Raw genomic sequence first — 18,156 nt, forward strand, 5'->3', positions numbered from 1 at the left:
ATTACGTTTTTGGAAATTCTTACAAATGTATTAATGAAAATCTGAATTTGAGTCAATAAGTATTAAACCTCTTTGTTTTGGCAATCCAAAATATGTTCAGGAGTAAAAGTGTGCTTAACAAGTAATAATAATTTGCATGGATTCACTCTGTGTGCAATAATAGTGCTTAACATGATTTTTGAATGACTGCCTCATCTCTGTACCCCACACATACAATAATCTGTTAGGTCACTCAGTTAAGCAGTGAATTTAAAACACAGATTCAACCACAAAGACTAGGGAGGTTTTCCAATGCCTCGCAAAGAAGGGCTCCTATTGGTAAATGGCTAAAAATGGGAAAAAAAGCAGACAGTCCTTCTAAACTCAGTTGCCAGAGAGGAAGGAAACCGCTCAGGAATTTCAGCATAGGGACAATGGTGACTTTAAAAAAAGTTATAGAGTGTAATGGTTGGGTTAGGAGAAAACTGAGGATGGGATCAACACTAATTACGTAACTGACAGAGTGAAAAGATGAAAGCCTGTAAAGAATTAAAATATTCCAAAACATGCATCCTGTTTGCAAAAAGGCACGAAAGTAATACTGCAAATAACATGGCAAAGCAATTAACACTTTGTATAAAGAGCAAAAAGTTACGTTTGGAACAAATCCAATGGAACACATTACTAAGTACCACCTCCCAGATTTTCAAGCATAGTGGTGGCTGCATCATGTTATGGGTATGCTTGTAATCGTTAAGGACCGGGGACTTTTCTGGAAAAAAAAATAACGTAATGGAGCTAAGCACAGGCAAAATGCTAGAGGAACATCTGGTTCAGTCTACTTTATACCAGACACTGGGAGATGAATTCACTTTTTACCAGGACAATAACCTAAAACACAAGGCCAAATCTACGCTGTAGTTGCTTACTAAGAAGACAGGGAATGGCCAAGTGGCCAAATTACAGTTTTGACCTAAATCTGCTTTAAATTCTATGGCAAAACCTAAAAATGGTTGTCTAGCAATGATCAACAAGAAATTTGACAGAGCTTGAAGAATTGTGAAAAGAACAATGGGGAAATGTTGCACAATCCAGGTGTGGAAAGCTCTTAGAGATTTACCCAGAAAGACTCACAGCTGTAATCTCTGTCAATGGTGCTTCTACAAAGTTTTGACTCAGGGGTGTGAATACTTATGTAAATTAGATATTTCTGCATTTCATTATCAATACATTTGCAAAAAAAAAATCGAAAAACATATTTTTACTTTGTCGTTATGGGGTATTGTGCGTAGATGGGTGAGTGTAAAAAAATAAATGTAATACATTTTGAATTCAGGCTGTAAAACAACAAAATGTGAAATAAGTCAAGGGCTGTGAATACTTTCTGAAGGCACTGTAGGTAGTCTCCTCACAGTGTTTCTAACCCTGACTGTCATTATGAATGCAGGTTGCAGATGAATAAAAATTCAAACTGTTGGATATCCTAACGTTGGCTGGATTCCAATAGGGATTACAAATCACTTTGCAAGCCAGCATAATGTGACTTGAAGGTAGGATTGCAAAATTCTTGTACATTTCCTAAGTTTTCCAGAAATCCTGGTTGGAAAATTCCTGGGGAAAAAAAGGAAATCCCTCAACTATGATTTTGGAATATGAATCTTAGAACTTCGCAAACTTACTTGCAAGGTCTGATGTGGACAGTAATATATGAGTTTCAGGCCACTGTGTTAGGGTAAAGGTAGGCCTCAAAATAAGGCCTCATGAGACATGTAATGTATTATCATAAAGACTTTAATTTGAATGATAATATACACCGAGTAACTCATTGGCTGAAAGCCACAGGACTGAAAACAAACTAATTCAACAACCACGTCTCTGTCACTAACAAATACAGTCATGGATAGTAACTCTAATCTAAAAGTACAAAGGAAGGTACCACTCCAATCACAAATGGTTGTTCTACTTTAGGAACAAATCTAAACCTTTTTTTCTGAGTGTAGGTAGCATACTACGTTGGCTATTTCTGCTATTCTATACAGTATCATCTCACTCACCACCTAATTGTTTATGTCTTTAAGGGTTTTCAGCCCACGTAACTACAATTAGTCTGAACCTAGACATACAGTACTATCTGAGATACATATAGGATGGCTGAATGAACAGAGAGTAAACATAAAGAAAACATAAAACCGAGACTGAGACTATCGACTGTACAGATTGTACTATAATAATATTGTGAAAAAGCACCGTCTTGCTTTACACAACGGGCTTCATTCATTTTCATGACAAGATAAGTAAGATTTACTCAGAGACGTGTCTGTTTCACCAAGACATACTGGCAGTATCTAGACCAGTCTATATGGTTCTGGTCGTATACTGTGTGTGTGTGTGTGTGTGTGTGTGTGTGTGTGTGTGTGTGTGTGTGTGTGTGTGTGTGTGTGTGGTGTCTCGTTCATTCCTCTGTGTGGATACAAGGCTCTGGGTGTAAAAATTTAAAAAACAACATATACGACATGTCAATATAATGGTACAGAACTCAATGGCTCTTCCTAATGCTATACACATGGATTTTTTTGTTGTTGCCAAACGGACTCTGGGGGCCTTTGAGCTCAAGGCGTGGAGTTTCTACACTTCCATAGAAATCGAATTGCAACACTAATATATAATATTATATTATTACCAGTGTATCTTAGTGCACACTTGTCAACATCATGCTGCAATACTATTATTCTGCCAGAATCATAAAAATAACATTGGTTAGGTTAGACGTTTGTTTTCCCGTTATGCTTTGATGCTGATTCCAGTGTTGATGGATTCATTCTGTACCTTGCTTTGTGGATAATGCCCACCGTGGTTTAGAGTTGGTTGTATAGGTTGTTCATGTCTGTAGTAATGGACCAGTGGTGGTGGTGGTGGTTGGTGGTATGGTCTGAGGCTGTCTGTCATGGTCATCAATGCTCTCCTCCGCCATGGTACTGTCAGCGGAATGGAGGACCCACAGGGACTCCAGTCACGTCATAGAGCCTGGAGGGAAATTACAGAGGGGAGGGAGAAAGGGAGGAGGGAAGGAGTCATTTAGTAGTTTTCAAACCAGAGTGTTACCACAATTGACCAAAATAATTAGAGCAATATGCCCCACAGGTCAAAAGCCTACTGTGCAGCTTCCGTAAAGAAGAATACAGTAACAAAACAATCTATGTGAGATCTCTCTACAAGTCTTCCAAACCATAAAATACTTTTCAAAATGAAGGTGATGTGTGTGTGTGTGCGTGCGTGCGAGTATGTGCCTCTTTCTAGCTAATGGTTTGAAGCGTGCACGGCTCCTCCATGCAGTCTCGGACTAGGGAGGGAGGCATGGCGGTGGTGGCTAATGGTTTGCAGCGGCTGAGCCTGTTTGCATGGCAGCCGGAGCATCTGTCCGCTCTGCAGTGATTCTGTTAAAGCCTCAACTGGATGTGTCCTGCACGGCATGCCAGCCATGTGTGTGTGTGTTCTGTCGTACCAGCCAGGCCCAAAGGGATCAATTACACAGCAAGGCAAGGCAGGGCGTATCGTATCAAACGCTGCACTACCAGCACCACACCGCCGGGAATCCTTCCAGTATACACAGCCTGCAGTTCTATACAGCCTCTAATGAGTTAGCTAGGACTGGGACTGTGGATGATCCAAATCCAAGGGATGCGTTACACACTCTGTTCAACACAGTCATACAGTAGAAATACACTCTTCGAAAAAAGAGAACACGTTTTTTTCCCTAAGAGGGTAGTGTGTGCGAATATAAACCAAAAAAATGTATTCCCATTCAAAATTATATTTTCCCTAACCTCTAAACCTGAACCTAATCATAACCCTTAACCTCACCTTAACCCCAAAATGCTAACCCTAAAACTAAACCTAACTCCTAAATCTAACCCCTAACCCTGATTCTAACTCTAACCCTCATTGTAAACCTAACTCCTAAATCTAACCCCTAACCCTGATTCTAACTCTAACCCTCATTGTAAACCTAACTCCTAAATCGAACCCCTAAGCCTGATTCTAACTCTAACCCTCATTGTAAACCTAACTCCTAAATCTAACCCCTAAACCTGATTCAAACTCTAACCCTCATTGTAACCCTAACTCCTAAATCTAACCCCTAAACCTGATTCTAACTCTAACCCTCATTGTAAACCTAACTCCTAAATCTAACCCCTAACCCTGATTCTAACTCTAACCCTCATTGTAAACCTAACTCCTAAATCTAACCCCTAACCCTGATTCTAACTCTAACCCTCATTGTAAACCTAACTCCTAAATCGAACCCCTAAGCCTGATTCTAACTCTAACCCTCATTGTAAACCTAACTCCTAAATCTAACCCCTAAACCTGATTCAAACTCTAACCCTCATTGTAACCCTAACTCCTAAGCCTAAAAAATATGTTTTCCTTGAGGTCCGGCGAAATGTCACAAATGTTTTCCTTATTTACTACACACACACACACACACACACACACACACACACACACACACACACACACACACACACACACACACACACACACACACACACACCACACCCACACAGTGCTTGAGGCATCACAACAGACCCGGGTTCGATCTTGGGCTGGCCGCAACTGGGAGACCCATGAGTCGGCGCACAATTGGCCCAGCATCGAGCAGTGTGTCAAGAAGCAGTGTGGCTTGGCAGGGTCGTGTTTCGGAGGACGCATGGCTCTCGATCTTTGCCTCTCCGGAGTCCGGACAGGAGTTACAGCAATGCGACAAGACTGTAACTACCAATTAGATATCATGTAATTGGGGTAAAAAAAAACACTGTGGGATCATCCTTTCCTCACAATTTTCTCAGTCTTAACACACTGAGTCCTTCACTTCCTTGATTAGCAACCTCTCCACACCACGTATGCTGCTGTGAAACAGCCCTGATTACAGTGTGGTGCATAATCACAGGCTTTCTCTCAGTGGATGCCACCGACACCACTCTCTATTATGTAGTTAAATACCCCAATCAGGAGCGAGCTAATGGATTCACTGATTAAATTCATCAACTGCCACTTAAGAGGCTACCCCTCTATGTATGGTACAATCAGTGTGTGTGTGTGTGTGTGTGTGTGTGTGTGTTTTAGTTTATTAGGATCCGCATTAGCTAATGCACATGCAGCAGCTACTCTTCCTGGGGTCCACACACAAAGCACTGTGGCAGTTATAGACGTGTGTGTGTGTGTGTGTGTGTGTGTGTGTGTGTGTGTGTGTGTGTGTGTGTGTGTGTGTGTGTGTGTGTGTGTGTGTGTGTGTGTGTGTGTGTGTGTGTGTGTGTTTACGCATGGCTACCCCTCCATGTATGGTAGAATCAGTGTGTGAAGACAAGTTGTAGCAAGTGCCTTTTAGGCCGACAAAAGAAAGTGTTTGTGGTGTTAAATCGTTTTCACTGAGTCAGAAGGTTCAATTGAGACAAGCCTCATTCTCCATTTTTTGACTCAATGTTTGTTCTAAATGGAACTTAAAGTCTGAACAAATCTTTGAGAAATGAGTTGGATAACAAGTGAATGTTTTGGTAAAGCTTTGAGGGATAGCTTTTAGCTGAGGAAGTGTAAACATTAATGCGCATGGCTTGGATATACTGTGTACTGCTTTGTTGTATTCACCTCAAGAACCACTGCATGGTGTTCCCAAAGAAGATTTCTGCCAGGAGAATGTATCACTTCCTGCCAAGATGAAATGTTCTCTTGAAAACCTCAGCCTTCTCACAAAGGTAAAAGGGTCCAGAACCATGAAAGACAATGGCCACTACCTGATGTGCTCCAATTTGAAAAAATTGTATCTGTCAGACTGATGGGTTCAAGCTTTTTCTTCCACCTTCTTGTCTCTCTCTCTCTCTCTTCCTTTACCTTCTCCCAAACTCCTTTGAATTGTTTATCCTATTAAATTGTCAAGAAATATTGTCAGATATAACCTAAGGTGATTCTTCTCTCCCTTTAACTTATTTTTCCCAGCATGCATTTGTTCCCTGTGATGAGAAAGAGTGAAAGAGAGACAGTTCTCTCTGTTTTATCTGCCAGCACAATGGAGGAGACAATGATGTGAAGCATCCACAGAGAGAGAGAGAGAGAGAGAGAGAGAGAGAGAGCAATAAGCAATTTAGCTTAAAGAAATTTAGCTGAAAGAAGGTATCAAGGATGACTGCTGAAACTAATATTATATCACCATCAGAGACATGTCTCTGAAATGCAGTTAACCATGTTAGACATTAGCGTTTATCTCTGCTGCCGTGTGTGAGAAATACACATTTAAATCCTCTGTGGGGGTACTGGAGTAGGTACAGTACTTAGTGATTGCTAAATTGGACTTTCATTGCATCATGAAGGTCTTATTGTTAAAAACAACATTGAAAATCAGATGTCTATGTTAAACAGTTTTGTTATATTTCAGACTTCTGTGACTCTATATTTGCCATAATGAGGATTTCTTCTTTTTTTAAGACCATAACCATGTGTGTGAGGAGTATACTTCTGTTTCAAAGTAGACTTGTTTAAGACTACCAATAATCACTCTGTGTGACCCTGATTTAGTCCACTGATGGACAAGTTACTTTACCCTACATTTACATGAAGAGGGGCAGAGTCTGGGAGAGAGTGATTGGCATAGCCTTTTTTTTCTATTTTTCTATGCTCTGCAGATGACAAACTGAACTGGCATTTCGGATTAACCATCAACATCCACACACACTGTGAACCACAAAAAGCCTCTTGGCCTCAGAAAGGATCAGAATAGGCCACCAGTATTAAACCAAACAAAAATGACGCATCAATGAGATGGTGGAATTTGAAGAAAAGTCATAGTTTTTACCACATGAATGGAATTGAGTCACTATGTACTGTAAGCTTGGTCAAAAGACCCAGTGCCTTGTCTGTCCATGTTCACAACCAGCACCTCGGAAAGTGACTGTACATGTCACTCACTCACTCACTCACTCACTCACTCACACAGACAGACAGACAGACAGACAGACAGACAGACAGACAGACAGACAGACAGACAGACAGACAGACAGACAGTAGAAAGGTGGATAGGCAGGCACGTAGTTAGGCAGGCAATCACGAACCCACACACATACCCAGCCAGTACATCACTTCACCTATACAGCTCATCCCTAGCCAACTATGGCCTCTGACCGTCCATTTGACGTACAATATGGAGCAGCCATGAATATCTGTCATCTCTCAGCCTCTCAGAGCCAACATCAACACAGGATGACAAACAGCCTTCTAACTTGGTTCGAAATAGACTCACCCAACCTTCTCTCTATACCTTACATCTGTCATACACAACAGACGTATAGCTCGGGAATTCTCTGTGTGTTAATGTCTACAGTATGCAATGCTATAAGATGTTTGTGGGGCTCAACTTGCGATATAGGGTAAGAGAGAGACTCGATAATGAACTGTATCAATTGGAATTAACTCTTTGAAAATGATACACGGATATGAGTCACGGCATTGGCGTGACTCGGCGCATCTCTTCAGGAGAAGGAGTAAACAAGTTAGACTCAGCTGATGACTTAAATATGACAGATTAATTAATGATGAGGCCTACGCTGGTCAGAGTTCACGAAGGGCGGGTGGGGAGGCAAATTGAGGAGAGAGAGACAGCTGCGTAACCAATGTGCCCAAATTAACAGTATTAAATTACTAATGAGTGGAGGCAGGATAGTGTTTGCGACACGGGGAGAGAGGGAAGCGACGGTGGGTGTGTGCACTGTAAAACTTTTGCCTGTAAAATTACAGCATTAAACTGGCAGTAGACATGCCAGCTATTTTACTGTAACTGCATGGGATTGGTGCAAGCAGGTTGGCTGCTAGGTAATGTTTTTTCATATCACAGCATATCAAATATATACAGTATACATACACTACAGTTCAAAAGTTTGGGGTCACTTAGAAATGTAATTGCTTTTGGAAAAAAAAAGCACATTTTTTGTCCATTAAAATGACCTCAAATTTATCAGAAATACAGTGTTGACATTGTTAATGTTGTAAATGACTATTGTAGCTGGAAACGGCATTTTTTTTTAATGGAATATCCACATACGTAGGCAAACAGAGGCCCCTTATCAGCAACCATCACTCCTGTTTTCAAATGGCACGTTGTGTTAGATAATCCAAGTTTCTCATTTTAAAAGGCTAATTGATCATTAGAAAACCCTTTTGTAATGATGTTAGCACAGTTAAAAACTGTTGTGCTGATTTTAAGAGGCATTAAAACTGGCCTTCTTTAGACTAGTTGAGTATCAGGAGCATCAGCATTTGTGGGTTCGATTATAGGCTCAAAATGGCGAGCAACAAATACCTTTCTTCTGAAACTCGTCTGTCTATTCTTGTTCTGAGAAATGAAGGCTATCTCATGCCAGAAATTGCCAAGGAACTGAAGATCTCATACGCTATGTACTACTCTCTTCACAGAACAGAGCAAATTGGCCCTAAATAGAATAGAAAGAGGAGTGGGAGGCCCCGGTGCACAACTGAGCAAGTGTACAAGTACATTAGAGTGTGCATTTTAAGAAACAGATGCCTCACAAGTCCTCAACTGGGAGCTTCATCAAATAGTACCTGCAAAACACCAGTCTCAACATTAACAGTGAAGAGACGAGTACAGAATGCTTTTCTTTAAAAAACAAGGACATTTCTAAGTGGCCCCAAACTTTTGAACGGTAGTGTATATACACTGTACATCAAATATGTATGAATAACTTACACTTCTAGAGGCCTTAACAAAGGCTTCCAAATGTGCAGTGTCTACAGAGCAAAACATAGCAAATACTCAACCATTGAAGGTTTGAGGCTTAATGACACTCCAATCTGTCCCCTACACATATTTTGTTCTTTGAAAGCTATTAACACATATTATTTAAATTGGCACAGTACTCACACTCATGGGTGTACCAAAAGTAGCCTCTTAGAAGGCATGCCTCAAAATATGTTAATGACCCATTAAAACAATACCATGCAACCACTTGAGGCCAAAAGGTTTTTTGTGATCCAGAAGTACAGTACACTGTAAACCCCAAGGCATTTTTAAGTCAAATATTTATAGTAGGTTGTAATCAAAGCCAATGAAATTACTACCAAAAGGTTTTTGTGGTACTGGCTCAAAACTAAATGAGAATTCAAACAAATAAATGTTTTAAAGATATAATGACAAATTTTAACATGCTCTACTGCAGGTGGATTTTTTTGTGTTTTTGCATGTACAGTTGAAGTCAGAAGTTTACATACACCTTAGCCAAAGACATTTAAACTCAGTTTTTCATAAATAATGACATTTAATCCTAGTCAAAATTCCCTGACTTGCTAGGATCACCACTTTATTTTAAGAATATGAAATGTCAGAATAATAGTAGAGAGAATTATTTATTTCAGCTTTACTTCTTTCATCTCATTCCCAGTGGATCAGAAGTTTACATACACTCAATTAGTATTTGGCAGCATTGCCTTTAAATTGTTTAACTTGGGTCAAATGTTTCGGGTAGCCTTCCACAAGCTTCCCACAATAAGTTGGGTGAATTTTTACCCATTCCTCCTGAAGGAGATGGTGTTACTGAGTCAGGATTGTAGGACTCCTTGCTTGCACACACTTTTTCAGTTCTGCCCACAAATGTTCGATAGGTTTGAGGTCAGGGCTTTATGATGGCCACTCCATTACCTTGACTTTGTTGTCCTTAAGCCATTTTGCCACAACTTTGGAAGTATGCTTGGTGGACTTGTCCATTTGGAAGACCCATTTGCGACCAAGCTTTAACTTCCTGACTGATGTCTTGAGATGTTGCTTCAATATATCCACATAATTTTCCATCTTCATGATGCCATCTATTTTGTGAAGTGCACCAGTCCCTCATGCAGCAAAGCACCCCCACAACATGATGCTGCCACCCCCGTGCTTCACGGTTGGCATGGTGTTCATTGGCTTGCAAGCCTCGTCCTTTTTCCTCCAAACATAACGATGGTCATTATGGCCGAACAATTCTATTTTTGTTTCATCAGATCTTTGTCCACATATGGAGGTTTTGGAGCAGAGGCTTCTTCCTTGCTCAATGGCCTTTCAGGTTATGTTGATATAGGACTTGCTTTACTGTGGATATAGATACTTTTTAACTGTTTCTTCCAGCATCTTCACAAGGTCCTTTGCTATTGTTCTGGAATTGATTTGCACTTTTCACACCAAAGTACTTTTATCTCTAGGAGCCAGAACGCGTCTCCTTCCTGAGCGGTATGACAGCTGCGTGGTCCCATTGGGTTTATTCTTGCGTACTATTGTTTGTACAGATGAACGTGGTACCTTCAGGCATTTGGAAATTGCTCCCAAGGATGAACCAGACTTGTGGAGGTCTACAATTCTTTTTCTGAGGTCTTTTTAAAAATGTATTTCACCACTATTTAACCAGGTAAGCTAGGTGAGAATAAGTTCTCATTTACAACTGCGACCTGGCCAAGATAAAGCAATACAGTGCGACAAAAACAACAATACAGAGTTACATATGAAATAAACAAGCAAACAGTTAACTTCTTGCTCCTATTTGAGACGCAGATGTCTCAAGTAGACACCTGGAAATGCAAATGCGCTACGCTAAATGCTAAATGTACTCGTTAAAACTCAAACGTTCATCAAAATGCACATGCAGGGTATTGAAATAAAGCTACACTCGTTGTGAACCTAGCCAACAAGTCAGATTTTTAAAATGCTTTTCGGCGAAAGCATGAGAAGCTATTATCTGATAGCATGCAACACCTCAAAATGCCTGAATGCGACGTAAACAAAGATTTAGCTTATCCGGCGCTACACAAAACGCAGAAATGAAATATAAAACATTCATTACCTTTGACGAGCTTCTTTCTTGGCACTCCTATATGCCCCATAAACATCACTATTGGGTCTTTTTTTCGTTTAAATCGGTCCATATATACCCAAAATAGCTTTCTATGGAAGCTGTGTCATTCAGAAAAAAACATCGTTTTTAAACGCTGCGTCATTTTTTAAAATTAAAAAAGTCGACGATAAACTTTCACAAAACACTTCGAAATACTTTTGTAATCCAACTTTAGGTATTAGTAAACGTTTATAATCTATCAAAATGATTACAGGGCAATGTATATTCAATAGCTCCTCGTCTTAAAATCAATGGCTGCCAATGTGTACATTCAAAACATCCTGGTGGAGACCGGAAGAAATTGAATCCAGTTAGTTGGATTTACCAAGAAAAAAGTCCCTGGAAAATGACGACAATGGCGACATCGTGTGGAATCTGTAGGAATTGCATGCAGATCCATAATTAATTGACGCATGGAAATAATTTTTAGCTTTCAGAGAGCAGTTTTTCTTGCGTTTTTCGATGAAACACACAATCTGTTATAGTCACAGCCGTGATTTAACCAGTTTTAGAAACTTCAGAGTGTTTTCTATCCACACATACTAATCATATGCATATACTATATTCCTGGCATGAGTAGCAGGACGCTGAAAAGTTGCGCGATTTTTAACAGAATGTTCGAAAAAGGAAGGGGTAGACTTAACAGGTGTTAACAACACAATAGGAAAAATAATAAAGTATTTATACAGTGTGTGCAAATGGTATGAGGAGGAAAGGCAATAAATAGGCCATAGTAGTGAAGTAATTAAAATTTAGCAAATGAACACTGGAGTGATAGATGAGCAGATGGTGATGTGCAAAAGAGCTAGTGTGCAAAAGAGCATAAAAGTACATTAAAACAATATGGGGATGAGGTAGGTAGATTGGGTGGGATATTTACAGATGGGCTAGCTGCAGCGATTGGTTAGCTGCTCAGATAGCTGATGTTTAAAGTTAGTGAGGGAAATATAAGTCTCCAGCTTCAGCGATTTTTGCAATTAGTTCCAGTCATTGGCAGCAGAGAACTGGAAGGAAAGGCGGCCAAAGGAAGTGTTGGCTTTGGGGATGACCAGTGAGATATTCCTGCAAGAGTGCGTGATGGGTGGGTGTTGTTAATGTGACCAGTGAGCTGAGATAAGGCAGAGCTTTACCTAGAATAGACTTATAGATGACCTGGAGCCAGTGGGGCTGGCGACGAATATATAGCGAGGGCCAGCCCACTAGAGCATACAGGTCGCAGTGGTGGGTGGTATAAGGGGCTTTGGTGACAAGCGGATGGCACTGTGATAGACTGCATCCAGTTTGCTGAGTAGAGTATTGGAAGCTATTTTGTAAATGACATCACCGAAGTCGAGGATCGGTAGGATAATCAGTATTACGAGGTATGTTTGGCGGCGTGAGTGAAAGAGGCTTTGTTGCGAAATAGGAAGCCGATTCTAGATTTAATTTTGGATTGGAGATGTTTAATATGAGTCTGGAAGGAGAGTTTACAGTCTAGCCAGACACCTAGGTATTTGTAGTTGTCCACATATTCTAAGTCAGAACCGTCCAGAGTAGTGATGCTAGTCGGACGGGCGGGTGCAGGCAGCGAACGGTTGAAAAGCATGCAATTGGTTTTACTAGCATTTAAGAGCAGTTGGAGGCCACGGAAGGAGTGTTGTATGGCATTGAAGCTCGTTTGGAGGTTAGTTAACACAGTGTCCAATGAAGGGCCAAATATATACAGAATGGTGTCTTCTGTGTAGAGGTGGATCACATGCAGCAAGAGCAAGAGGTGGATGAGGGAATCACATGCAGCAAGAGCAACATTGTTGATATATACAGAGAAAAGTGTCGGCCCGGGAATTGAACCCTGTCATACCCCAACAGAGACTGCCAGAGGTCCAGACAACATGCCCTCCGATTTAACACACGACTCTGACTGAGAAGTAGTTGGTGAACCAGGCGAGGCAGTCATTTGAGAAACCAAGCCTGTTGAGTCTGCCGATAAGAATACGAGTCAATGAAGACGGCTGCACTGTACTGTCTTTTAACGATGGAGGTTATGATATCGTTTAGTACCTTGAGCGTGGCTGAGGTGCACCCGTGACCAGCTCACACAGCGGAGAAGGTGCGGTGGGATTCGAAATGGTCAGTGATCTGTTTATTATTATTTATTTACTTTTTCTCCCCAATTTCATGCTATCCAATTGTTAGTAGTTACTGTCTTGTCTCATCGCTACAACTCCCGCACGGGCCCAGGAGAGACAAAGGTCGAGAGACATGCGTCCTCCGAAACACAACCCAACCAAGCCGCACTGCTTCTTAACACAGTGCGCATCCAACCCGGAAGCCAGCCGCACCAATGTGTCAGAGGAAACATCGTACACCAAGCGAGGATATCCCTACCGGCCAAACCCTCCCTAACCCGGACAACGCTAGGCCAATTGTGCATGGCCCCAAGGACCTCCCGGTCGCGGCCGGCTTCAACAGAGCCTGGGCTCAAACCCAGAGTCTCTGCAGTGCCTTAGACCACTGCGCCACCCGGGAGGCCAGAGATCTGTTTATTAACTTGGCTTTTGAAGACTTTAGAAAGACAGGTTAGAATGGATATAGGTCTATAACAGTTTGGGACTAGTGTGTCTTGGCTGATTTCTTTTGATTTTCCCATATTATCAAGCAAAGAGGCACTGAGTTTGAAGGTAGGCCTTTAAATACATCCACAGGGACACCTCCAATTGACTCAAACGATGGCAATTAGCCTATCAGAAGCTTCTAAAGCCATGAATTCATTTTCTGGAATTTTCCAAGTTGTGTAAAGGCACAGTCAACTTAGTGCATGTAAACTTCTGACCCACTGGAATTGTGATAAAAGCGAGTTATAAGTGAAATAATCTGTCTGTAAACAATTGTTGGAAAAATGACTTGTGTCATGCACAAAGCGGATGTCCTAACCAACTATAGTTTGTTAAAACCTCTTAAGCTTACCCCCTCCTTTTTCGAACATTCTGTTAAAAATCGCGCAACATTTCAGCGTCCTGCTACTCATGCCAGGAATATAGTATATGCATATGATTAGTGTGTGTGGATAGAAAACACTCTGAAGTTTCTAAAACTGGTTAAATCACGGCTGTGACTATAACAGAGCGTGTGTTTCATCGAAAAGCGCAAGAAAAACTGGTCACTGAAAGCTGAAAATAATATCCATGCGCCACTTGCATGTATTGTTTAAAGGACACCAAATTAAATATGGACACGATGCAATTCCTACAGCTTCCACACGATGTCGCCATTGTCGTCATTTTCCTGAGAGTTATTTCTTGGGAAAACAAAGGAGAGGGATTCCATTTCTTCCGGTCTCCGACAGGATGTTTTGGAGGAAAGTTTTCCGACCATGATTTCAAGACGTGGAGCTATTGAATACACATCGCCCCGTGATCATTTTGATAGATTATAAACGTTTACTAATACCTAAAGTTGGATTACAAAAGTATTTCGAAGTGTTTTGTGAAAGTTTATCGTCGACTTTTTTAATTTAAAAAAATGACGCAGCGTTTTGAAACTATGTTTTTTTCTGAATTACACAGTTTCCATAGATGGCTATTTTGGGTATATATGGACCGATTTAATCGAAAAAAAAGACCCAATAGTGATGTTTATGGGGCATATAGGAGTGCCAAGAAAGAAGCTTGTCAAAGGTAATGAATGTTTTATATTTTATTTCTGCGTTTTTGTGTAGCGCCGGCTGCGCTACTTATTTTGTTTACGTCGCCTTCAGGCATTTTGGGGTGTTGCATGCTATCAGATAATAGCTTCTCATGCTTTCGCCGAAAAGCATTTTAAAAATCTGACTTGTTGGCTAGATTCACAACGAGTGTAGCTTTAATTCAATACCCTGCATGTGTATTTTAATGAACGTTTGAGTTTTAACGAGTACATTTAGCATTTAGCGTAGCGCATTTGCATTTCCAGGTGCCTACTTGAGACGTCTGCGTCTCAAGTAGGATCAAGAGGTTTTAACAAGAAATTTGTGGAGTGGTTGAAGAACGAGTTTTAATGACTCCAACCTAAGTGTATGTAAACTTCCGACTTCAACTGTACATTGAGTGATTGATTGATTAAATGTTAAGCTCCACAAAGATAACAATAATTTATCGAAACTAATCCAATCATTGAACTTTTGCACCCTTTACTGAAATGGTTGTTCCAGTTTAAATGGCTAGGTAGCTTCCTCTTAACCCTGGCAGTCATTATGAATAGAGGTTGCGGATGAATACAAATTGTAGCTGTATGCCTTATTACTGGCTAGATTCCAATAGAAATTACACATCACTGCAAAGCCAACATAATGTGATTTACAGAAATCCTGGTTGGAAGGTTTATTTGACTATTTTCTTGTAGAAAATAGTAAAAATACAGAAAAACACTTGAATGAGTAGGTGTGTCCAAACTTTTGACTAATAAAATTGGCTGATATTCATTCGTCTCACCTGACAGCATGAGGTTGGTGCAAAACTGAACATTTAAATCTACAGTAGGCAAAAAAAGAAATACAGTATGTCAGAGTAATTTTTACAGGAGGTGTCACATTCGTCGTATTGATGAGACCAAGGCGCAGCGTGATATGAATACATACTTATGAATACATACTTCTTTTAATAAAGAAGAAACACTAAACAAAACGCTATATAAACCGAGTGCTGACAGGCAACTACACATAGACAATAACCCACATAACCAAAAATGGAAAACGGCAACCTAAATAGGATCCCCAATCAGAGACAATGACAAACAGCTGCCTCTGATTGGGAACCAATTCAGGCCACCATAGACCTACATTTACCTAGACATACCAAAACCCCATAGATATACAAAACACTTAGACAATACTAAAACACACATACCCACCCTCGTCACACCCTGACCTGACCAAAATAATACAGAAGACATAGATAACTAAGGTCAGGGTGTGACAGGACGCTTCCAATTACAGTTAACAACTGTATTTCTCACCATTTTACACATAATGGAGTGCAATCTAGAGCATTCATTCTGTAAAACATATTTAATGTATTTTATTGTGCATTCAACAGTGTTTTACTGTTGTCGTTTAGTGTGTGTGAGTGAAGAAAGGGAGAGAGGTTGCTTTCTCTCCCCAAAATACCTTCCCGTGAAGACTCCATCCGCTCCAGTAATTAGCTTTAAGAGTTTACCTTAATTCAAACTAATTAGGAGCGATGAACAGGTAAACAAACCACTGTGTTGTTGGGAGAAGTAGGAGGGAGCGGAGAAGCGTTTTAGGTACGCTTGCTTAGGTGTACCTGGCTGAGGTTGGATTCATTAATATGAGCATTCTGCTGTCTGCTGCCAGCTAGTGTAGCTAACTCTGGGATAGAACTGTGGAACTGTCGGGAGCTAACTCTGACATGGGAGCCAAGTCATGGCTTGTGGTGTTGTGTAGTGAGTGACTGAGAAAGGGTTCACACTGGGTTAAGGCTACACATTGGTGGTTGATGGAATTAGAATGACTACAATTGACATTCCTATTCAAGTTAACATTCTGGTAATTCTAATTCCAAGAAGTGACCCCCATTATGTGCTTTTAAACATAGTGATAATGAATATACATTCTGTAAATAAGACTCACCGTAGTGGTTTTGACTCTGCCTCCTGGTTGTGTACAAGTCCATCCAGATTTATTGATTAACAGGTCACAGCCCTCATCGTCCAGACATGGGACCATCTCACACCACTGTTTGGTCCGGACGATACTGGCTGTGGAGTGAGGGAGGGAGAAGAGAGATAGGGAGAGAGGAGAATGGAAAGGGAGAAATAGAGAGACATGGTTAACCTCATTTCGGAGGGGTCAAAACACACAACTCTCAGTGTTTAAAACAATAAGCAGGTATTTACATTATTTTCAGATGCTATTTTGGTTCTTTAAACTCAATTGATTGAGGCACTAAAAATAGTTGCCTTCTGGATATATTGCAAGAGTACATGATCTACCAAATAGTTAGCACACAGAGCCAGAGTACTATCAAATATACTGGTTTACTGAAATCCGCCAGACTCGCTCACCCTACAGATATAAATCTTAATTTGAATACCATGTTGCAGGATAACTTTCCTGCAGTGTATTTGAGGTTAAAAAAGGTTTGTAATTTCTACATAAAAATGTCAGACTTGAAAAATGTATCAACTCCTACAAAAATCTCCAGAAATTATAATCCACATAATAATTCAAATGTCCTGTTGCTGCAGGATTATTTTCCTACTTTAGCAAACTGGCTCAAATTAAGATCCTACATTCGTACATCCAAAATAGTATAATTGATTAGCCACAGAAATTGATGCTTGTTCTACATCAGCCTTGTCTGGGGTTGTCTGAGTTTGTGATGATGTACTTCTGAAACGTGTACAAGGGCAGAAAAGTATACTTATCCTTATCCAGCTTGACTGTGGACGAATCAACAGATACAGTACGGACTAATAAGAAACACTTCTTCTGAAACCAACCAAACTGGCTGTTAAATCCCAGAGTTTTGTATTTGAGGTAGGCTCTTTGGCGTAGGGACTCATCATAAGCAAAAGTCTAATTTTAAAAAGTAGGACACAGTATTCCCACACCTGCACGCCTTCAGACAAATGGCACCCTCAACTAGCCTTCAGAGAGAGAGAGTTAGAGAGAGAGAGAGTTAGAGAGAGAGAGAGTTAGAGAGAGAGAGAGTTAGAGAGAGAGAGAGAGTTAGAGAGAGAGTTAGAGAGAGAGTTAGAGAGAGAGTTAGAGAGGGAAATAGAGAGATAGACATCTATAGAGAGATACATTTATTTTCCATCTGCAAATGAGAGTGTGAAACAATTGGGAGACGAACAAAAGAGGGTGAATTGTTGCAACAAATTATATAGCCATATTCTGTCATGACACCTATGATATTCAGATCTAGTAATAAACCATATGCAAGAAATATACATATGTTTTGATTCATTCACAGCAAATTGGCCAGTGTTAATGTTTTTCAATTTAATATTTATAGTGTTGATTCAAGTGTTAAATTAATACTCAGTGGTATAAATGAACCCTGGTGTTGGTGTTAATAACCTGGTAATAACCAGTGTTGAGTGTGATTGTTTCAGCATTCCCTCCCCCGTATGCCCCCCTAGGCATAACTACGATAACATAACCAACAAAAAACGGGTAACAACTCCTGCAGCTCTGTCGCACGCTGGGTATATACATAGTCAATGGTAGGCTTCGAGGGGACCTCTATGGTAGGTACACCTATAACTCATCTCC

The 18,156-nt window shown here is 40.5% G+C and overlaps 1 protein-coding gene across 2 annotated transcripts in view; it reads right to left on the reverse strand.

Moving 5' to 3' along the window:
- LOC139393257 (chemokine-like protein TAFA-5) overlaps positions 1–18,156 on the reverse strand; it is a 172,769-nt gene that overhangs the window by 4,684 nt on the left and 149,929 nt on the right. For both annotated transcript variants that reach the window (XM_071141735.1, XM_071141734.1), the window contains exons 3-4: positions 16,507–16,634; positions 2,806–3,003 (exon numbers count right to left, since the gene is read on the reverse strand). In XM_071141735.1, coding sequence (XP_070997836.1) covers positions 2,995–3,003; positions 16,507–16,634 — 137 coding nt within the window. In that variant the 3' untranslated portion in view covers positions 2,806–2,994. The remainder of the gene's footprint in view (positions 1–2,805; positions 3,004–16,506; positions 16,635–18,156) is intronic.

Source organism: Oncorhynchus clarkii, chromosome 33 (genome assembly GCF_045791955.1).
Source record: "Oncorhynchus clarkii lewisi isolate Uvic-CL-2024 chromosome 33, UVic_Ocla_1.0, whole genome shotgun sequence".
In the NCBI taxonomy this organism is placed as follows: Eukaryota; Metazoa; Chordata; class Actinopteri; order Salmoniformes; family Salmonidae; genus Oncorhynchus; species Oncorhynchus clarkii.